General features: G+C 34.1%; 1 protein-coding gene across 1 annotated transcript in view; it reads right to left on the minus strand.

The window, feature by feature from the left end:
• The window catches only part of ZCCHC2 (zinc finger CCHC-type containing 2), a 74,653-nt gene that overhangs the window by 41,647 nt on the left and 8,267 nt on the right, over positions 1 to 24,739 (minus strand). The window contains exons 2-4 of the mRNA XM_074279032.1: positions 7,857 to 7,968; positions 3,876 to 3,952; positions 2,646 to 2,717 (exon numbers count right to left, since the gene is read on the minus strand). Coding sequence (XP_074135133.1) covers positions 2,646 to 2,717; positions 3,876 to 3,952; positions 7,857 to 7,968 — 261 coding nt within the window. The remainder of the gene's footprint in view (positions 1 to 2,645; positions 2,718 to 3,875; positions 3,953 to 7,856; positions 7,969 to 24,739) is intronic.

The raw sequence follows: 24,739 nt of genomic DNA on the forward strand, positions 1-24,739 counted from the left end.
GGGAAAATATTTGTGAGAGAGATAGAATGAACCAGGCAGAACCAGGATAACAATTTATATAATAGCAACAATATAATTTAATTTTTTTATTAAAGCTTTTTATTTTCAAAACATATACATGGATAATTTTTTAACACTGATCCTTGCAAAAACCTTGCGTTCCAAATTTCCCTTCCTTCCCCCATTATCCCTCCTCTAGATGTCAAATAATCTATGTTAAAAACATAGATTAAATTCAATATATGTATACATAATTTATATAATTATCTTTCTGAACAAGAAAAATCAGATCAAAAAGGAAAAAAAAAGAAAGAAAACAAAATACAGGCCAACAACAGAAAAAAGGAAAAAATAGCAATAATTTATAAAGAAAATAACTTTGAAAGACTTAACAGTTATCCAATGATCCACTATTCTGAAGGATCAAAGATTAAACACACTACATTTCTTTTTATTTGTTTAGGAATTGATCCTCCCTAAAGTACTTAGTTTATATTCATAAAAGTTTGTTTATTCAAAAGATGCATTTTACTCAAAAAACCTGGCAAACGGTTAATTATTAACTTACAAGGATGAGATGAGATATAAGGCATACCCAAAGTAGGCAAAAATTATTAGTAATATTTTGACTATTTCTTGCCTCCTTCCCTTAATTTCCCAAATATTTAGTTTATTGGTAATTAAACTTTTATAAATTTGAAATTTTCCCCAAATTTGTAAGGAGACAATTTAAAAACCATTCCACTTAAAATTTCCATTATTTTCAACTAAGGTTGTTTTTAAATACCATTTTATTTACAAATGCATTCATTAAATCACTATCTATTATATGAGTACTATCTCTAAAGGATTGTATGGTTCTAAGGTTCTGTGTCAGGTGTGTTGAGAGAAAAAGATAATGTGGTCCCTGTCCTCATGAAGCTTACAATCTAGTTGGGGAAAGGAAAAGATTGAGACATATGTGTAATAACATGTAATTTACTATAAAGCAAAATAGAATATAGGAACATAAGAAGCAAAAATGCCATGTCATTATTGGAATATAATTCACAGTTATCCCTCAATATTTGTGGTTTTGATTATTCTGGGTTGGACATCAATAATCAAATAAGAATTTTTGGAGATCTGCAGTGTACTGTGAAAAATTTCATATAATGAGCATGTGTAAAGAAAACTTTAAAAACAAAATTTGCTAAGTCATAAATGCATAAAACATTGTATATTATTGATCTACTTTATCATTTACTACCCTAAGTATACAAAAACTTACCAATAGTTATGTTAAAAAAAAAATTTCAGTGCACTAAAGAACCTATGAAGCAGCTGATGAAACTATCTGTAGCCGCAAAAACTCATGCAAGCCTTGTATAGAAACTGCAACTTTTTTTTATGAGTGCAGTGTACTATTTTACTTGTTTTGTGTATTAAATATAATTAGAATTATTAAAAATAAAGGTTTGGATTAGAGCCCATCATCATTCCCAGTGGTCTTGCATACCCAATATTTTTGAATGTTAAGGAATAACTCTGTACATGTACATGTGTACAACTGTGCTTGCATGTGTGTTTATTACATGTGAAACAGTAAAGACATTTTTACCATTCTTCAACTTTTTTGTTCTTTCAATTATCCAACTTTTAAAAAATAACTATTAAAATAATAGGTCACGGTCTTGCACAGGGGAGGTAGTCAAATGTTTGTTGAATTGAAAGTGAAAAGGTAGCAGAATTCTAGAAAATGACTTTGAGTATAGACTTGAAAACAGGCAAAATGTGCCTAGTGAGCATATCTGACTACCATCTATTTTCCAGAATGATTCAACCAATGCTTTATTTTCATATTGTCCACCCCATAACAAGCTACATACAACTTTACCTATGAATGTAAAAGACAAAATAAACTATTTATCACTATCTCCTGCTTAATGGCTTAGAAAGCCCATCAAAATTTTTAGTTGGAGATATGAAAAGATGGGAGTAGAAAGTCTTATAAATGTCCCCCCCCCACACACCTTTTTTTTTTTTTTTTTTTAAAGCTTGTGAAATGTTTTATAGAAATTAAATTGACTTAATTTCCTGGAAACCATTTTTCTCACAATTCCCTAAATTGACAGCACAAAATTTTCAGGAAGAAATATGGAGTTAGATTTAGTTTGGCATAAGAGTAAAAATTTCACAATTTTCATTATTGAGAAAAAGTTGAAACACTTCTTAGCCAGCAAATTTAAAAGTGGAAGAACTCTTAATTATCATTGCTTAAAGTATTAGACTGAGACACTACTACATTGTTAGAGAAATTGATTCAACCATTCTGGAGAGCAATTTGGAACTATGCCTAAACAGCTATCAAACTGCAAATCCTTTGATCCAGCAGTATTTCTATTGGGTCTATATCCTAAAGACCATAAAAGAGGGAAAAGGATCTACATATGCAAACATTCACTCTTGAAAATTATCTTTGTATATATTTTGAAAATAAGAGGCTATTTTTTAAAAGTAACTTTTGGAAAGTGTCCCAGTTAACACCAAGAAATAAAAGAAGATGCCTCTTTGGTATCCTTATATTATGATTTTGTTGCCTATATCTAAGGCTTTTATTAAAATAGAGCAGGCCATTATTATATAGTCTTATTCAAAATACATACCTTTAGTAGGAATTCTTGTAGTTCTTGGTGTGTTTTTGTTACAGTTGTTACAGAAAGATCAGACCAGTTTACCTGATAGAGAAAAAAACAAACATAAATTTCATGTTTACTTCCTGAATCAGAAATTTTTGAAAGTTTTGTATACAAAAAGAAGCAAGCACATAAAAAATATTATTGAGTCTATCAACGAATCAAATCTTTTAAAGTAACAAGTTTTGCATAATCTCCTCAAAATTGCTCAGCAGAAAAATTTCTCAAATCTGTCATATAAGGAAATGACATGAAAAATACTATCTTCTATTTTATTGGAATTTTAAATTCAGTTAAATCACACAACTACCAACAAATGGTGTTTTTTGAGATGTCAGGATTGAAGGTTTTTGAAAGGACAAAACAAAAGTCAGTCCCTGATTTCAAGTAGCTCAATCAACTGTGCACCAACAAGATATAGAAGGGATAAAAATGAAGTTAAATTTCAGAAGGAAGGCCCATCATTAAGATCTGGCAAAAGCTTCTTATAAAAGGTAAAACATTAGCTGAGGATTTGAAAGAAGCCAGAAGCTACAACTGCTACCTTTTCACTTAAAAAATAATCCTAGGGGATTTTCCTTAGCATTCTACCAAAAAGAAGTTAAAAACAAAGAAACAACACCACCACCACCAACAAAAACAAAAACACCTCTTCCCTTCTTTTAATTTATCTTTAAAAGTAATCATCAGTAAATATTCTCAAGAGTCAACAGGGCAAAAGTATTCATTATAGGCAATCCCTTCAAAAATTTTTTTTTGAACGCACAATTTTTCTCATTCATTTTGTCAAAAACAAATTTCTGGGCATCAAACACAAATATCTCAGTTGAAAATTAAATACACCATTTTCTTTTTGTAATAAATTCTGTCAATAATGATTCACTTAAACCTGTTTAAGTTAAACTAAGCCTTAGTTTCCTGTTCTATATAAAGAAAGAGGATGATTAACTTTTGATTACCTCTTTGGATCCTTCAATCTACAATTCTACAAATGTAGTTCATTTAATCCAAGATTAAAATATGTTCAGTATCATTTTAATGTTATACTTTGTTCATTCCAATTTCTGAAAATGGAAACTTCAAAATAGTTTATGAATGCAAATACTTGATCATATAACAACACAACTAAAATTACAAGATTTTTCCCCCAAATGTCAGTTACTATCTTAATGCTATAAATATTTTAATATATTAACTTACTTTGAAGGTGTATTCCCAGTGTTTGTCAGCCCTTTTTCTTTGCACTCCTTTCAATATTATTTTCTCAATGTGTACAGCTGAAAACAAAGATAATGACTTAGTTTTACTTTTATATTCATTCTCAGTCTTTACTTCTATCTTCTGTCTCAAAACAAAAACAAAACCCAAACTAAATTAATAAGTTTATAATACTTACACATTATAAAACTTTTTTTAAAAAGTAGTCCCCTTTTTCCTCTTCACCAAAATAACTTCTACTTGCATATTTTATTTCATTTTTTAGAATTTCTTCTTGGATTGTTGACATTTCCTTCAAAATATTAGACTGCTGAATCTTAGCTAACCTTTCTCCTAAAAGCTGCTTCTCTAAAAACCTATGGTACATATAAATAAGACTACCATTCAAGTGAGGCGAGAAAAGTCCTTAAAGGTTTATCTAGTCCAATTCCCTTAATTTACAGTTAAGGAAACTGAGGCCAACAGGCTTCATAACCAGCTGAAGGACATAAACATAACTGAAATTCAGGGCTAAGACTCCATAGTCAGCATTCTTTCCAATGTGCCATGCTGGTTTCCCAATCTCTCCTTTATTATAAAACTAAGATGTGTGTCTGCCACAATGCTATTTCTGTCTTTCCCCACTTATAATTTTATACAAATGATCTCAAATCTGCTTCTTTCTCAGATCTCTGGATTTTCTCAAATATCTTTTCATATACTATTCTCTTCTGCCCCCTGGATGCCATGGGAGATCTGGGCATTTTTAAGCTAAGGTCACAGTTTGATTGAGGCCACACCCATCCAGTGATTAAGACTAGGTAACAATTGAGGCCAAGAAGCTCCTCTTTCACCTGGTCCAAAAAAAAAAAAGTCTAAATAAATAAATGAATGAGTGAATGAATCTAGGAGAGAAAGACCCTCAGGGTCTGGCCAAAGCAGAATTGATTGCCATTTACATTCAATCTGAGTCAATCAAGACTCAAACAATGACCAAATGGGGTTTGGCCTGGTACCTAGGTGGCTAGTTAGAATCAGACTGGTTGGGGCATAAGGCTGAGTCCTCTGCCTGGTCACCACTGGACCCAGATAGCTCAGGATGGGAAGGTGAGGAGGTGATCTTGCCCAGCCCTCCCTCACTGAAATCCCATCCACTCTTACTTCATGGCATCTCCTCTCCACTGTCATGGTCCTCTTCCAGAAGGAAGGACAAACAACCACCACCTCCCCCCCTCTGCACATCTATTCTTTTCTTTTTGAATAAGACATACTCTTCTAAAGTCACATTCTAATCATGATTCTTATGCTACAAAAGTCTCAACTGATAACTATGAAATAAAATCTGCCTCCCCACAAGCTCATTTCTTGGAAATTATTTCCCATGAATGACTCAATGAAAAGTAGTTATTAAGTACTTACTAGATGCCAAACATTGTATTAAGTATTTTGCAAAAGCAAAGACAGTCTAATTTGCCATTGAGGAGAATAGAGGAGGAGACAATATATTTCAGAGGAGTGACCAGGGAAGGGACTTTAGTTCATAAAGTTATAGAATGGTGAGTAGTCAGAGAAGGCAGTGGAGGGATTGAATGTGGGGCAGAGGGTCGGGGAGTATGTGTGGCAACATCTGGCTCCCGAGGAAATGACAAGAGAGTGAAATGAAGAATGTCTTCAATCTAGGCCTAGACATAATGAGCAAATGGGATAACCACCAACCAGTTAGGCAGAGCTGCAGGATCTCAGGCATAAAAGGGTTGGACCAGACATGCAAGCTGCAGAGGCTGGAGAAGATATGGCCAAGAAGTGAGTGAATGAGAAATCATCTGCTATTTGTCTTCTATTACTTGTTATTATTTTTTTAATTAAAAAAAGTTTTTTTTGCCTTTTTTTTTTTTTGAGGCAGTTGGGGTTAAGTGACTTGCCCAGAGTCACACAGCTGGGTCACACAGGTCTGAGACCAAATTTGAACTCAGGTCCTCCTGATTCTAGGGCTAGTGCTTTATCCACCATGCTATGAGAAGTCAGGTCTGTCACAGATTTCTATGAGTAGTTTTCTACCTTTCTTTTCAGTTTAAATTCCTCTTAAATAGATTTGTATTTAATATGTTTTAATAGTTCTTTCTTAGGAACACTTCTTCACCCCTGGCCCAAACTCTATTTTTTCTATTTTAGAAATCCAAATTCCATTTCAATCCTTTCACTGGTTGCTCACTTCCAAAGTTTGCTTCTCTTCTGAATCCTTAATCTTAATCAGAAGTAATGATGAAGAAATACTATCTATAGCCCTAAATGTCTTAATATTATTTTTTGGCCATGTGTTTCTTTAAACCTTACAGCTTTCCAGAGGAATTATTTGTCCTCTGGTTATTCACTAGAATTGGGAACTGGTCAGTAGGTTTCACTATTTTTAAAAGACTAACACATTTTGACTACAAACAGTTTGCTAAAAATGCAGCAACATTTTGTCCAACTATATAACTGAGAATTTTAAAATTATACTTCACATAAATTTGACATTTTTAACTTCTATGCATCAATAGAAAAATCTTTCTTGCCACAAAAAATAAATTTGGGACATAATGAAATATTCACTTTAAACTTAAATTTAAGATGCCTTAAAAATATAGCTGGGGATAGCAGTATCACTGATGTGCTAATGGTCATTCTCATTTGAAACAGTTAAAATAATTAACTGTAAACAAGAAAATTCCAAAACTATTGATTCTAAACATTTATTACAAATACTGATTAAGGAATTAAATCTCGAAAGCAACAGAAAAAGTTTATCTGCTAAAAGAGAAATTTAAAAAAAAAAAGTTGGGCATTCAAAGTATAAATGGAAAGTAGGATATGATGATTTTAAAAGGGTTGGATAAAGCAAACAGCATAATCTATTTATGGTTATTTAAATGGATATTATGCTACAATTTTAAAAAGCATAATAATAATAGGCAACATTAATATAGTGCTTACTAGTCTCAGATGCTGTGCTAAACAATTTACAATTATCTCTTTTGATATTTTAACTTTAATAATTGGTTGAATGATCCTGGAGGCATGCTCAAGTTTAGTCATTTGAATCTACTTTAGCAATCAATTCAATAATAATTTATTAAGTGTTTATAAAATTTAAGGTACTGTGCTACTAGGCACAGAAAAACAAAAAGAATAGTTTCTCAGCTGAAGGAGTTTACTTTCTACCTAATTAAACAAATAAAAAGAAAGATAGAGAGGAAAAAAAAAAAAAAGAAAATTTCTCATATGGTGAAAAAGGTACCAAATTTGGAACCCAGACTTTTGTGTTTGAATTATAGATAGGCTACTACCATCCATGTGACTACAGGCAAGTTAAGCTACTTTTTGTACTTCAACAGTATCTTCATCTACAAAATTAAGGAAGTAGGTCGTATTATTATTCTTTTTTTCCAGATGAGGAAACTGAAAGAAATGGAGGCTAAAGAACTTGTAGGGGGCCATATAGCTAATAAGGCTCAATTTAAACTAGGTCTTCTTAACTCCAGGCCCAGGGCTCTATTCACTGAGCCAAGTAACTGCTCCTTTAGTGCTTTGAAAAGCATCAAATCTTAACAAAAAAGCAAGGTAAAATTAATTATTCTTTAGATATGTTAATTTTAAAATGAAAATATTTTACGTTGCTTCAGAAATCCAGGTTAACAGACATTACTTATAATTACTTCCTCCCCTCCACCCCATGTGATTCTCCAATCTATACAGGGAAAGGCACTGACTGAACGCAAAAAGGAGAAAATAACTTGTCTCTCTTCCATAGTGTCAGCCTACTATTTCTTTGCAGAAGAAAAAGATTCCTTTCATTTCCTTTTCCTATTACTTTATCTAAAAACAAAGTACATGAAATAAAGACTATAATATTTTGAGTGAATTTCCATAATATATACATTTTTTCCTAGCATAATTTAAGAAATACTGAAGCCAACAGTAAACTTCCTTAAAATATCTTCATACCTTCTCGCTGAGATCTATGAGAGGCCATGGTAAGTCCATCATGAAGTATAGGAGCTTGTTCCATTAAACTGGTTTCATTATTTCGAATATAATCACCATGGGAAGTATCATTCTAGATGAAAAAGAAGATTGCATTAATTCACATTATATCATCCTTAATAAGGATAACAAATTCCTCTGTAACAACTTCAAAGTTTAATACTTTTGTTATATTTACAATGGTTTTACCAGCAACTTTAAGGGTACTTGAGATTAGTTAAAAGAAGGCAGAAAAAGAATGTCAAAAGAAGTCTTTTTTTTTTTTTAAAGTTATAAGTAAAATTATAGAATTCTTAATCCTGTAATCCTTTTGGGATTGTAATACTTCTTTTATAATTTAGTGGATCCCAAGATCTAGAACATCTCTAACTTATTATTGTATAAACAATTATCTAACTCTGATCTTGGTAACTATACTGGCAGTTCTCCACACGTAGAATACATTTTCTCCTCACCTCTACTTCTTAGAATCCCATTTCCTTCAAAACTCAGTTCAAATGTTATCTTATGACATCTTTTCCTGACCTTCCCCTCTTCCGGTGATTAATGCCTTCCCCTTTTAATATATATAATTTAACTTCCCAATAAAATGCAAACTCCTTGAGGTCAAGAACTGTTTCACTTTTGTCTTTCTACTTCCAACATGTAGCATATGGTGGCATAAATATTTGTTGAATGACTTCAGTTCATTACAGTATACTCAATAAAGAAGCAATCTCTGAGGGACAATCTTAGTCCTTTAGATCAGTCCTTAAACTTTTGTTGTTGTTGTTATAGACCCCTTTGGCAGACTAATGATCCTTCCCAATATAATGTTTTTAAAGTCATGAAAAGAAATATATTTGATCATGAGGAAACAAACTATATTAAAATTGTTATAAAATATTTTTAAAAAGTTCAGGTTAAGAACTCCTATTAACAAATCCAATTCTCAAATGTAGCAACTTAAATTTATTCCTTTGTAATTTTCTGCATTCCTCTTTTTGTTATTTGCCATCTCCCAAAAGTAATATGGTTCTAATAAGATGCTTTGGTAGAACCTGGGAATGCAGTATAATGAGAAAGTAAAAGACCTAAGAGTTGAAAGGAACTTTAAAGATCACTTAGTCTAACGCCTTCATACTGAAGATGAAGATGCTCTTGAGATACAAAAAAGTAGCTTACTTGCCTGCAGTCACATGGATGGTAGTAGCCTATCTATGATTCAAATAAAAAGTCTGGGTTCCAAATTTGGTGCCTATTTCACAATATGAGAAAATTTCTCCTTTTTCCTATCTTTCTTCTATTTATCTATTTAGATAGAAAGTAAGTTTCTTGAGTGGAGAAACTATTCTTTTTGTCTTTCTATGCCTAATAGCATAATACCTTAAATTTATAAACATTTAATAAATTATTGAATTGATTGCTAAACAAGATTCAAATGATCAAACTTTGGGATGCCTCCAGGATTACTCAACCAATTATTAAACAGATTATCTATGTACATTCCAATTGCATAATTCACATTCCCCAACAAAAGTGACAGTTCATAAGATGTCAATGATGAAAATAAATGGCATTATTCATTCTAAGTTTAGAATGATTTAAATTTGGGGGCATACTTTAACAACATGCTAATTAAAACAAAAGAAGTTGTCTCCCTCTCCCAACCTCATTACCTGGGAAATCCAAAGGCTGAACACTTTTTTTTGTATGTGTTTTTTGTTTGTTTTTAAAGATATTCTTAGACTCATGTTACTTAATCTGAACTATACTTAATTTCATTGAAAAGCCCTAAAAACACACCTAATTCTATTTTTGTGATCAATATAAAGGTGCTCAAGTATTATCTAGCTACTTTTTAATAAAAAACTTCACATTTTGATTTAAAAATCATTTATCATCAGAGAAACGATATAAGTTACCAGTTAACTACTGTGAATACTGATGAATAGTTTTGGTTTATGACTTATAGTTATGATTCTTCATCCTTGAAGTTTCACTTCCAAGAAAATTCCTGTCATACCAAATTCATCCTGAATAAGCTATCCTAATATCTTAATAGCCACAGGCTCTAGATCAGGGGTCCTCAAACTTTTTAAATAGGGGGTCAGTTTACTGTCCCTTAAGACTGTTGGAGGGCCGGACTATAGTAAAAACAAAAACTCACACTGTCTCTCCACCCTTCAGCCTATTTGCTATAACCCAGCGGGCTGTATAAACGTCCTCAGCGGGCTGCATCTGGTCCACGAGCCGTAGTTTGAGAACCCCTGCTCTAGATCTTATTATAGTGGGAGAAAATCTCTGAAATGAGAGGATTTAGAATTGAATCTGATCTCTGCTATGTAACCTATGACCTGAAAAAAAACCATCACTTTATTTCATTCTCAGTTTCCTAATCTATAAAAGAAGTGGGTTCAACTAGTTTTCTGAGTGTTCCCTTCCCAAATTTTAAAATAATAATTCTATGAAATAAAAGTTTAAAACTACCAGGTTGCAGAGAATATACTCTACCTAACACTAAAATTTGGGTAAAATTCCAAAATAGGATGTTGGATCAAATGCTAGAAAAAAGTTTTATAATTATAAAGTTCATAGTTATAAAGATTAATAAAAATGAGAAAGACTAGTTATAATTTATCATGTTATTTTAAAATGATGTTGACAGAACAATAGGACAAACCTATACTCACATATCTACTCAGACTTAAGGTCCCCTTACAGATTTAAATTTTATAATACTAATAAATAAAATTTGAAAACTAGCAGCTTATAGTGCATAGGCATACAACTACCATGTTTCTGTGAAAATATAAGAAGGAATTTAAAAAGAAAAATGTGATTAATTTTCTTTCTAGCTTCTGACCTGACTTAAATGATATAAAATAACAAGAAGTTACTAGTCCAAATGGGGTTAACCATGACTAAATAAAAAAATCAGTTGTGTAATAGGTATAAATCTATTAGAAATGCAAGCATCAACATATGAAAAAATTACAGACTGGTAACTTTAATCCCCAAACCAAGAAAAATGCTATTATAAAATAGTTTCAAAACAAGATATCTACTAAAGGTCAATACAGATATTTAGATCAACAGAAAAAAATACACCAAAATTTAAATGATCAAAAGGACGGACAGTTTTCAGGCAAACAAGTTAAAAGCTATTTCTAGTCAGATGAAAAAAAAATGCTCTAAATCACTATTGATTAGAAAAATGCAAATTAAAACAATTCAGAGGTACTACCTCATCCCTCTCAGATTGGCTAAGATGACAAGGAAAGGATGAAAAATGTTGGAGGGAATATGGGAAAACTGGGACACTAATACATTGTTGGTGATTTGTGAACTGAGCCAAAGATTCTAGCGAGCAATTTGAAACTATGCCCAAAGGGCTATCAAACTGTTCATATCCTTTGATCCAGCAGTGTGTCTACTAGATCCCAAAGAGATCATAAAAGAGTGAAAAGGAAACACATGTGCAAAATGTTTGTAGTGGCAAGAAACTGTAAACTGAATGGATACCCATCAGTTGGGAAATGGCTGAATAAGTTATGGTATGATTTCAGAAAAGCCTGGAGAGACTTATATGAACTAATGCTGAATGAAGTGAGCAGTATCAAGAGAACATCAAGAGAACAGCAAAAAGATTATGTGATCAATTATAATGAACTTGGCTCTTTTCAACAATGTGAAGTGATTCAAGGCATATCCAATAGACTTCTGATGGAAAATGCCATCTGCACCCAGAGAAAGAATTATGGAGACTGAATGCGGTTCAAAGCATAGTATTTTTACTTTTTGTTTTTGGTGGAGGTAGCTTGATTTTTTTTCTCATTTTTTCCCCTTTTGATTTGATTTTTCTTGTGCAGCACTATGAATATGTAAATATATTTAGAAGAACTATGTATGTTTAACCTATATCAGTTTGCTTGCAGTCTTGGGGAGGGGGAAGAAAAAATCTGGAACACAAGGATTTGCAAAGGTGAATGCTGAAAATTTGTATGTATTTGGAAAAAAAGAAAATATTGTTTAAAAAAACCATCAAAATTGACAGACTATCAGTAATTCTAACTGAAGCAAGAATGAAGGAATTTAAAAAAATAATTTCAAAAGACATCAAACACCAGGAGGCAAAATTCCACTTTTGTCTATAGTTTTCAAACATGTTAAGTATTTTACAAGCATTTTTTTTTTTTGCACTAATATCCTAATTGAGCCACACTAAGGTGCATAAGGGATGTACTTAACTCCAAGAAAGCACCTGTCCCTACATTTCCTCTCTTCTTCCAAATTTCCATTAAATACTCTCCTTCTTTTTTTTTTATTTTTTATTTTGATGTTGGATTTATTTTCTTGGTATAATAATTTCCCCGTGAGAAAACTCCCCAATCCAACAAATTATCTATAATTCTAGATCTTACAATTTAGGCAACAAGGAGGATCACTTCTTAACTTGTAATGCTCATGTTAAGCACAGGCAATGAAGAAATCTTGAAGATAATTGTAGCTTATGTACTAATATCTGTTGCAGAGGATAAAAATAGAAGAAAAAAGTATGAAGAATTTGACAAGATCTTCTAGACCAAGTCAACAAAGTATGACTTAACACTTGATGAATTCAAAATGAAAGTGAAGAATGTGATAGAAAATTAGGCTCAGGATTAAGAAATAAAAGAAACTAAAGGCTACTGAAGCCTTACAACCATACAGTGCAAATGATTTCTTTAAAGAGTTAGATTGGGGCAGCTAGGTGATGCAATGGATAGAGCACCAGCCCTGAAGTCAGGAGGACCCGAGTTCAAATCTGCCTTCAGACACTTAACATTTCCTAGCTGTGTGACTCTGGGCAAGTCACTTAGCCCCAATTACCTTAGTCCCCCTCCCCTTAAAAAAAAGTTAGATTACATTTTAATGGTTAATGATGGTTTACTGATTAGGGGATCATTTCATAAGAATAGTTGGTTAAAGCAAGTAAAAATTAAATCACTAGAACAAAAAGATAAAAATTAAGCTATTGATTCTAAAAAATCGGTATGAATAAAACTGAAATTATTGATTTTAATTTTTTAAATCTCACAAGTTTAGCTGACTTATAACAATCAGAACACCAAGGAAGTCATCAAAAGCACCCCAAAAACTGTTAGCCAATAGAAACACTTGATTTCCTTGATAAACAAGACAAGAAATCCAATGACCACACTAATTTTACAAATATTCCTAAAAAGGTTAATATTATAGCAATGCCATTTCATAAAAAAAATCAGACAAACCTTTATCAAGAATCTACTAGTGCCAGGCAGTATATGAGGCACAGAGGATAAAAACAAAAAAAGAAACATTCCTTGCCTTTAAGGAGCTGACATTTTATGGAGAAGAGACTATATGTACATTTAAAATAAATACAAAAAAAAATCCATAATAATTCTTGTGAGGATTAAAGCCACAGTTTGTGGAGATAGGGGGAAGGCTTCATGTAGAATATGGCTCTTCAGGTGAGTTTTTAAGGAAATCAAAGATTGTAAAAAGCAAGAGTAAAGCGACAGCATATCTACCTGACAGGGGGCAGCCAGTGCAAAGTCTTGTTTTTTTGTTGAGTACTTTAAAGGTAGTAATAACACAGTAATATTAGAAAAGTAGATTGGAGCCAGGTTGTTAAGTATTTTGCAAGCCAAGTAAAAGGGTTTCTATTTCATCCTATAGGCATTAGGAAACCATGAATTTATTAATAAGCAGGACAGGCAGATATGGTCAAGACCTGTGGCTTTTGAAATATCCCTTTGATCACTGTTTGGAAGATAGGTATGAGAGGAGAAAAATGAATCAAGGAGAATAATTGGGAGTCTACTGCAATAATTCAGTAAGTGATAAAGAGGCTGTGAATTAATACTGATGAGTGTTTCAGTAGGAAAAAAGTGATAGATAACAGAGATGCTATGTCAGTACAACTTATGAGACTTGGATTCACAGAGTAAGAAAGAAAAGTCATAGATGATATCTGAATTACTAGAAGAACAGCAGTTAGCTCAACAGAAACAATGAAGTTCAAAAAAGGGATTTAGGGGAAAAGAGGAGTTATTTTAGACAGGTTGAGTTTGAAATGTCTGAGATCTCCAGTTGAAGAATTCAGGAGAGAGAATAAGGCTAGATGTTATTGTTGTTTGTCCTTCTTAAGTGACTTTTTGGGAGATAATTGGGGTTAAGTGATTTGCCCAGGGTCACACAGCTAACAAGTGTTAAGAATTATCTGAGGCCAAATTTGAACTCAGATCCTTCTGACTTCAGGGCTGATGCTCTATTCACTGCACTATATAGCTGACCCTTGTCCTTCATTTTTGAAGAGGACCAGGATGAGCTGGTTTGGGCCTCCCAAGCAGAAGAAGGGCCTCAAAATGACTTCTATGCTCGTGACATATTCTCTTTTCTGTTTTCAGATGAAAGATACTGGAGAACTTGACATCACTGTGAGGTCTGAAAGGTCAAAAGAGTTAGATACTAGGAAATTTAGGAGCAAAGTCCAAAAACTGGCTAGCAGCCCAACTATGAAGAGCAAGAACCTGTCCTAACTAGATCAGTATTTGGCAGAAAGGCACTCACCCACTCATCAGCCAGGCCTCATTTGGAAGTGTACTTGGAGGTGAAATTGTGTTAAGTATGAGTTCCTTTTAGCGGACTAAGATGGTAAAGGAGACATGTTGCAGGCTAAAATATTTTGAGAAAAAACATTTTTAAGGTATTGTGGGATCAATTTTCAAGACCTTGAAGAGGAAAAAATTCCAAAACAAGAAAAAACTGCCCCCAGATAACAAAAATAAACATAAAACATGCCAGTCAAAATATCTGACTACAAACATTTAAATTGCACTTTCTCACATTTGCAAAATAATCTTTATTAGGATGGCCTGCATTTATATACAGAGGCAGTAAGGCATGATGATTAGATCCAGTTTCAGAATCTAAATGATCTGGGTTGAAGCCCATTATAGTGGCTGTGTGTCAATTCAAAAAAAGTATCATCAATATCAAATGTCAAGACAACAAATGTTTATTAAACTTTTACTATGTGCTAGGCCCATAGAGCTGGAGGTATTTCTGTTTAAGAACCTAACAATCTAATGGAGGATTCAATATGCTTAAAATGCTCATTGTTTCAAGCTGTGTATAACTCTTCATGATCCCATTTGGGGTTTTCCTTGATAAAGGTACTGGAGTGGTTGGCCATTTCCTTCTACTTCTTATTTTAAAGATTAGGAAACAGAGGTAAACAGGAGTAAGTAACTTTCCCAGGGTCACACAGCTAGTTAAGTGTTTGAGACCACATTTGAACTCAGGTTTTATTGATTCCAGGCCTGACTCTATCCACTGTGCTACCCAAACTGCCCTAGGCTTAAAATAACTCTGTACAAATGAACTATACATGGAGCAGCTAGGTGGCGCAGTGGACAGCACCAATACTGAAGTCAGGAGGACTGAGTTCAAATTTGACCTCAGACACTTAACACCCCCTAGCTGGGTGAGCCTGGGGCAAGTCACTTAACCCCAATTGCCTCAGCAAAACAAACTTGCAAATAAATAAATAATGAACTATACACAAGATAATTGTTAATAATGAACAGAGGGAAGGCCTTATAATTAAAGAAACTTGGACAAGATCTCCTCTGGAAGGTGGCATTTAGCTGGGACTTGAATGAAGTCAGGAGGTAGAGATGAAAAAGCTAAGTATTTCAAGTGTGAATAGCAACTTATGAAAATCTCCAGTCAGGAGATGAAGAAGTGTCTTTTGCCAGGAACAGCAAAAAGATTAGTGTCATGGACTTTGGGGGTGATAAGGTGGTATAAGCAGCTTGGGAAGGGGGAAAAGGATAAGTAATAAAAGATTTTGCATACCAGAAGATTTTTATTTGATTTTGGAAGTGATGGGGACTACTGGAGTTTATTGAATGGGGTTGATGGGAGAAAAAAGACATCATTAGACCTGAGCCTTAGAGAAAACCACTCTTGATAGCTGAGAGGAGGATAGATTTCAATGGGTAGTCATAGGACATAGAAGCTGGGGTGATGAGAATCTGTATCAGGGGGGTGGCAGCATGAAATGAGGCGTATGCACTAGATGTTGCAAAGGTAAAAGTGACAGGAGTTGATAATGGAGTGTATATGAGGGATGAGAGAGAATGAGAAGTTGAGGATCACTGCTAGGTTGTGAGCTGGTGACTAGAAAGTTGATGCTACCCCTCCACAGTAACAAAGGGATTAAAATGAAGGGGAGGGAAGGATAAGGAGTTCCATTCTGGATACATTGAGTTGAAGATGACTACAGGATATCAAATTCAAGATGAGAAATAATTGGAGATAACAAATTGGAGGTCAGCAGGAAGGTTATCAGGTGAAAAAGCATAGAGGAAAAAAAAAGATCCAGGATAGAATTCTGGAAAATACTCTTAGTGGGCATGCTGTGGCTGAAGATCCAGTAAAGTAAACTCAAAAGAGCAATCAGATAGGTAGGGAGCAGAAACAGGGAAGGATTCAAAAAACCTACAGAGGAGAGAGTATCAAGGAAAAGAAAGCAATTGATAGTTTCAAAGGAAAAAAAGTCTAGAAAGATGAAGACTGAGAAAAGACCACTAGATCTGGCAATTTAGAGATTATTAGTAACTTTAGAGAAGGCAGTTTTCTGTGCATGATAGAGTTGGAAGCCAGATTGTAGAAAATTAAATGAAAAGTGAATTGTATACAGCCTTCTCAAATTTAGTCAAAAAAAAAAAAAAACAAAAACAAAAACAAAACAAAACATAGGATTAAAGTTAGTGAAGAAGGATAGTTCAAGTAAGGGTTTTTTTGAGGATGAAGAAGATAAGTGCATGTAAGCAGGAATAGACATGGAGGGATTAAACGTATAAGTGAAAAAAGTAGGGATAACTGAAAAGAATTTACTGGAGAAGACAGAATGGAGCAAGATCACCAGTACAAATAGAGGAGTTTGCCTTGGCAAAAGGCCACTTCATTATTCAATATTTTCAATATTTGTTCAATAAAGGCAGGGTAAATAGAGGCTGAAAGTTAGCCTAGGACTAAGTCTAGAAGACTTAGGTTCAAATTTTACCTCTTGTCTATACTACCCAAAAGATCTTTAGCAAGTCATTTAGCTTCTCAGTACCCAAGCAATTATGATGCAAGTTAAAGAGCAATGTTAGGAAAACCTAAAGAAAAGAGTACTAAGGAGAAGAGGGTGAATGTTAAGTTTCAAAGGCTGCAGGGAATCAAGAAACATTAGAATAGAGGAAAAAATCATCAGATTTAGCAATTAAGAAATTAGTAGCAACTACAGAGTGAGGAAATTGAGGAGATTAGAATACCAAGTGGTAGTGGGAATTGAATGAACCACACTGACTCCATCCTGTGACTCAATTCTGGAGCTAGCTTACTTTTCTTTCTATTCAATTATGGGTCTAGTTTAATTTCTGTCTTGTGAGAAAACTTTTATTCAATTGTAGGAATTGTGAGAGGACTTTGTTGCACTGTTTGAAACTAGCCTTTCATGGCTAGAAAACTGGACCACCTTTTTCTTCTGTTTAAAGACCCCTCAACTAAGGTCCAAGGTTATGCTGACCAGAAACCTGGTCAGATCTGAAGACGATACAAGTTTTCTCACAATTATAAATCTCAAGCAATCCATATGTCTTATATGAAAACCAGCCTTATAATGATTATTGTTTCCATGTTCCTTTGATTATTGAGGTTTGGGAGAGTGCTATGGTTAAGTAGAATAGTGAAAAAATTAAGGGAAATATTAAGGGAAGTGAAAAGACTGCCACAAGAAGGCCCTAACTTAAACTATGCAACATAAATCTGTAGTGGATTAGACAGAACAGTTTTCTGATTTTCTCCAGCTTCCTTCAGTAACACATGTACTTAGGGAAGAAAGCAGCAGAAAGTAAAAGTAATCTAAGGCTAAGGTCTGGAAGGAGAAGACAGGCAACAGGATAAGAAGACAAGGGAAAAGAAGAGAAGAACAGTCTAGAGCTGTTCACCAAAAAGATGGCAAAGAGAAGAAAATGAAATCTGTACTGGGGATGATGGCCTGGAAAAGAACTGAGGGGTAGAGAGACCAAAGAATGAACTAACAAGGAAGAACAGGGTTTCTGGAATGCAAGGATAAGGAAAAGATGGAAATGCAGAAATTTCAGAGTCATGAATGTGTCAGTCCAAGGTTTTATGATTAATGTGATGGCAAGGATGCAGTGTATTCAGGATACTAATAACAGAGGAAAAACGGCCAATTTCCAGCCTACTGAGATAGCTTAAGAACCACAGTGCATAGAATAGCTGACATAGCCAGAAAATTGAGTTCCAGCTTTGCCTTAAGTCACTTAATAGCTGTGTGATCTTAGTAAAATCACTTAACCTCTCTGTGCCTCAGTTTCTTTATCTTGAAGGGAACTGGCCAACCAACTCTAAGGATTCATCTAGCTCTAAATCTATGACCCAACAATCCCTGGAGTAATATGGAACTTAATTGACAGTGGCACAGGGTATGAAAAGGAAGGAAATGATGTTAGAGACAATGTAAAGAATTAACTTACTGATTGAATATGAAGAAGTCAGAAAGAAACAAAAATTTAAGAGTACACTGAGGTTCAGTCTAGGTGATCAAGAATATATATGAAAACATTGTAACATTTTGTGCTTTTTGAACTTTCTGCTATTAAGTTAATGTGTTCAAGGGATTCTCTTTCCTAGGATGTTGTCTGTTTGCCATTTTCCAGATTTCAAAATGCAAAAAACCTAAATATTCAATTTCAAATTACTTTTACAAAAAATAAAATAACTTTAACTCCTCTCATAAGCAAAAAATGATACTGTGATAATAAGAACAGATTGCATGCAGGTTCATGAAATATTATACTCCAATTTTAAAAACTATTTTAGTTCATGTATGGACCCAGTCCTAGAGAGCATCTCTTCACTATAAAAGATTCAATGAAAACAGATATGTGTTCGTCAAACTTAATTTTTAATAATAAAAGTTCAATTCTGATTTAACATTACACAATCTTAAATGTTTCTCCTGGTTCTTTCAATTAGGATTTAAATTAAAAGAATTCTTTAAGTAAAACAAAACACAAGCATAATAAGGCAGTTCTCCTTTCTTGATCTAAAGGTAAAGATTTTTACTAAAATTAAAAGTAATTTCACAGTACAAGCTTTTTCAGACTTTTATAAAACTTTAAAGAATGTCTAAAATAAGCATTCTATTTTTAAATGCTTGTAAGCTTAAAATTTTTTCTTTTTGAATGATTCTATTTATAGTTATAATGATATGCTGTAAAGTTTAAACTAGACAGGCCAATGAGCCTTTCTTCATCATGATTATTTAAAAAAAATTAACAAAATTTACTTTTCATACTGCTAGAGGCCATAGGTTTTAAATAATGTAAACTGTCATCCAATAATAGTAACATGTCCAGCTGTTTGAACAATAATTTGAGTAACTATTTAATGCTGAGTCAATTACCTTTCAGCTTTAGAAGGCTAATCTATTTTTGCTACTGAGAGAAAGACAATGAAAGAAATTAAGAGATAAATGTATATGTTGCATGTTTAAAGTTCAGAGAAGAAACAAGACTTCCAGTCACTACTCCCTTTCACACACACTTTCTACAGCCTAACCCAAATATCTGGTTCAACTATAAATTTGGAGATGGTATCAAGTATGTGACAGAAGCAGGTGTTACAACACACACCAACTGACTTGATAGACTAACTCAACTAGTTCAGTAAATCGAAAGTTCAGTTCTAGACCAATCTGAGTTTTTACTGTGTTCCTCATCTCACTTTTGATTTAATTTTGGTGGGTTGGCCTTGAACAAGACTCCTTTTTACAACCATAGCAACCTTAGGGCTGATTTTACTTTATATTCTGTTATTGCTGAGAGTTCTTCCAAATTGCCCCCTCATCCTTAATTCTTGTCATGAAACAATACATCTAGGTGGCAAACTCTCTTTCCTTGCCACTCATTCCCTCTGATACCCATGCAACTTAACTCATCCCTGCTCTAGCCCCTATGCTTCTGTTCAAGACTTCTATTGTGCCCTTAGAATTTATTATTTAACTGTTAAACTCCTCTTCAATCTTATTAAACAGCACTAAGACTTCTGGAACACCCAACAGTGGAAGAAAAGAGGAAAATGTTAAGCTTTAATAGCTAAACTGCATTACTCTGCAGCTAAACTGCAACACTATATTTCTTGTTTTACTTCTACAATAAATGAAACTATGCCTTGAGAAAGTCAAATTGATGGTCATTTTCTGGTCCCTCCTCGGCTCTCAGGCACCATCTTCTTTTTAGTTTTACAGAGCTAGAAAGAAATTAGCTTACTCCAATTACTTTTAGTTTTCCAGTATTACTTATAGGATCATACAATTCAGAACTACAAGGGACCCCTTAAAGATATAGTCCTTCATATATATATATAAATAAAATCTAGTGAGGTTTAAAGAGGTTAAGTGACTTTTTCAATGTCCAAAAAAAAAAAAAAAAGACTTCAAAACTAAATTTTCATTCCAGAAACTTGCTTTGCAATTAATTACTAACAATCTTCTTTCAAGTTCCTTCAAATCCATGCTTTTTAGAGCCATTCATTTATGTACCCATATCCAGGATACAATCCTACTTTCTTCAATGACATTCCCATTTGGCTGATAGTCTTCTTTGGTTCATCTCCAACTTCAGCCATTAACTCTGCTAACTTCATGTTGATGATTCTTCTAAATACCTGTGCTTCCGCATTATCCTTCATCCCCTTAACTCCTCTAACACTAAACTTGTGATCTTTATCTAATGAATTAATTAACCAAATCTCTACTAGAGTAATTGAACTATATCCACATTATCATTTGGATTACCAAATCAGAAAACTATGTAGAACAGCTAGCAGTTTCTCTTTGGAGAAGAACATTAAGGAATTGGAAAAAGTTATTTTGTCAGGTGCCCTAAAGCAGTAAGAATTATCACTTCCTGAAGCATGATCATAATATGTGACAACATTTTCATAGAAATTTTAGCTTTTTAAAATGTTTTACTTATGTTATACCTGTCCATCTAAGCAGGATATGAATTCAGATCTTCTAGACTACAAGACCAAGAAATTTATCACGTATCCATACTACTTCTCTGGTCACCTCATGTTTAAGAGTTCATGATTGATATAATCAAATAGATCACCATGATCCCTGTGTTTATGCCTCCAAATATACACAAAATTCTATAAAGAACTTGATAAAGTCCTCTAAGATAATCAGTGAATTATTTTGTATGAGGGAGCTTTGAAATTAAAAAAAAACATACTGTAATTTTTCCAATGTAATCCAGGCTGCTCTCTTCTATTCAAATCTGGAATTATCTCACTATCTAACTGCAAAACCTGTACCTACCTATCTACATACATACATAATATATATGTGTATGTATTAATATGACTAATAATGCACTACTGGTCGCCCAAATACATTATACATCCATCCAGTTTTTTCTATACTGAATTTAAAGATTCTCAAAACTAATAATCATGATCTTATCAAGGAGAAGGTTCTATCATGTTTGGGGGATGAGGCCATCAGCACAAAATCATCTGCAAGAAAAATATACTTTTGGAGAACCTCATCAAATACAGTAAATCTCCTATTCATTTGGATACCTTATTTAAGGGGATTCTCATGACAGTGGTGAACAACTTAGTCAGAAACTGAAAATTTCCCCACCAAGATACAACAAAAAAAGAACAGAGTTGGTTTTAAGATAATAGGAATATGAAATTTTCATCCTGTGATTCTCTTCAAAGTTTTAGGATTTCTCTTGAGAATTATTGGCCTTCTGTTCCTGAGACATTAATGTCCTCACCCACATTCTCCTCAAAACTATCTCTTCAAACTCATTATTTCCCAGTTCACAATCCAAAGTGAAAGTATTTTCAAAACAGAGTTTCTAAAAGATTAACTTCTACCTGAAAAACTGTTTTCCGTAGCCACAATGCCAAAACTTCATATATAACATTCTTGTCACACTTTGTATGTAATTTGATGAAAGTCAATAGATACATACATGGCATGATATTAAATCAAAATGAACTGTTATGCAAGAATTAAACCCCACATTAAATTTATAATGGAAATGCTTCTAATATATAATACATATATTTCTAATATATAAAATTATGCATTTCACCAATCAAAAATAAATTTTTAGTCTTTCTATGAACAAAAACTACTATCCTAGTTGGTCTTCACAAAATCAAATAATCATACATAAGGGGCACCTAGCTGGCACAGTGAATAGGGCTGTGAGCTTGGGAGTCTAGAAGACTGCAGTTCAAATCTGGCCTCAGAAATCTACTAGCTGTGTGAACTTGGGCAAGTCACTTAATCCTGTTTACTTCTGTTTCCTTATCTGTGAAATAAACTGGAGAAGGAAATGGCAAACCACTCTAGTAGCTTTACCAAGAAAACTTCAAAAGGGATCACAAAGAGTTGGACACAATTGAAAATGACTGAACATCAATCTAAGCTATAAATATCAATCTAGCTGCTTGGGGCAAATAAAAATTCAAACCACAATACTAACTTATCTCTAATACATCATTTTAGTTAATTGCCAAACATTTATTGAATGCCAACTACATACCAGGTGAGAAAAGCTTAATTAGCAAATGATACCAATAATCTATTTACTAAATAATTATCTATTCACTCTTCTCTTACAGTGCTTACCCTTTCATTTTGCACTTGCATTCAGTCTCATCTCAAACATCTATTGGGAAGAAAGTGAGACTCTCCACTCTATGAATTCTCACACCTGGTCATACCTTTGTATCAATCACCCACTTTTCCCACTATGTCCTCTGAAATGCTTGTTCCACAGGCAACAAACCTTTAATCTTAAATCTTTTTTCCTTCCCACTTCTTCCATATCTGTAAGTGATTACTGAATTCTTGCTTTCCACTGACAATGTAGCCTCCCTAGACACCCTTTTCTTACTGTACTTTCCCTCCTCCTCAGCTTACTGGTCAAGCCAACTTACCCTTATTCCCCAAGATCCCTTCAGGATCACTTAGTAATGGGAGAGATGATTTATTTGGAGCCTTACTCTATTCCAACCAGTATTAACCAATTTGATAGTCATATCAAAGTTCTGTATGTAAGGCCCTAAAGCTGTGAGCTGCAGATTCTAAGCAAACTTGTTTAACTAAATAGGAAGTTGACTAAAGGCCCTCCACCCTTATTTTGCCTTGTCTGGTGACCAAACTCAGTGTGGCAGAGATCACAACCATGTGGAAAGCCCCCTAAATATTTCTGTACTTCCAAGCCAATCATTTGTCCATCTTATGACCACTCAAGACATCCAATTTATGATAGCTTGTACCATTTCCTCCTCCCCAAACCCTTCTGCTGACATATTATTTTACTTATTTTAGCTTATGTGTCACAAGTCAATCAATGGAAATATCCTGTATTAGTTATAGCTGTATTAGTTATTAGTTATATAGGAATAACTGAACACCTAGTCCCATAAAAATAGGGATCTAGAAGGAGGAGGCCTCTCAGATTGCAAGGAAGATCTGAGATCCACTTCATTAGAAGATATCAAGGACCTTTTAATAAAGTGCTATTGACTCAGAGCTTTGCCTCAGTCTCTTTTATTGTAGGTGGGATAGTTTTAATTTCCACAATAACTTCTCTTCCTTTGAGGTTCATGCTATATGTATCTACTACTCAATCCAAGTCCTGACAGCTATTGTTCACTGACCTTAAAGTCACTCTCCTTTCTTTCTCAATGAGCTTAGTACCTCATTTATACTTTTTCTCTCCTTCCTAACTCCTGTCCTCACTAGGAGCCATTAACATGCTTACTGACTCTCTTTCAAATTTGTAACTACTTAGTTCCTCATCCACTCACTTCTCATGATTTCAACCATAGACAAAGATAGTCACATTGGTCATTATCAACCAAAAATGAGCCATCTCTATGTTTAAGAATTCTAAATCCTCTTACTGCCTGTAATCTACTGGCTTGTTGCTTTTCTTTCAGCCATCCCTTACAAAACACTAGTCTCTCTGCACTGTGATTCTTCAGTCTTTCCCAGGCCACAATTCTTGCACGGCTACTTTCTCTCCTTTTCCCCATCTTGACCCCTTGTACAACCAATTCAACTCTACCCAGCCCTCTCAAGTCGCTACCCTCCTTTACATTTGCTGACAGAGTTCCCACCATGAACTGCCTTCGCTCCCTCACGCTCAACAAAGACAAAGAAAACGCAATGACCATTCTGACTGCAATTGAACCCAGTCCTGCCAACAGAGGCACCCACCAGGTCTGACACCTGGGAGTTTCCAGAACTTCTCATGCTTTCCTTTTCCTCCCCACATCCAAGCTGTGCCAAAGTCTATCAGTTTTCTTTCTTCTAGTGTAGGCTCCTGGAGAGTCAGCCTGCCTTGGGTCTCTCCCCATTCCAATCCATTCTACCATGAAAGGCATGACCCCTAACATACTACCTAATTGTCTTCGGACATCAAGGTCAAATAAAGGGAAATCCCATAGCACTTGTGAAAAAGTGTTCAGTGGAATGATTTACTAAGCACAGCCAAAGGATAGATGGAGGGGAAAGTATACCAGGGGTTCTCAAACTACGGCCCACGGACATTTATGCTGTTCACCAGGTTATGGCAAATGGGCTAAGGGGTGGAGACAAAATGTGAGCTTTTGTTTTTACTATAGTCCAGCACCCCAACAGTCTGAGGGACAGTGAACTGGCCCCCTATTTAAAAAGTTTGAGGACCACTGGTGTATACAAATCTATATGGTCTCTCCAG

This window comes from Sminthopsis crassicaudata, chromosome 1 (assembly GCF_048593235.1).
Source record: "Sminthopsis crassicaudata isolate SCR6 chromosome 1, ASM4859323v1, whole genome shotgun sequence".
In the NCBI taxonomy this organism is placed as follows: domain Eukaryota; kingdom Metazoa; phylum Chordata; class Mammalia; order Dasyuromorphia; family Dasyuridae; genus Sminthopsis; species Sminthopsis crassicaudata.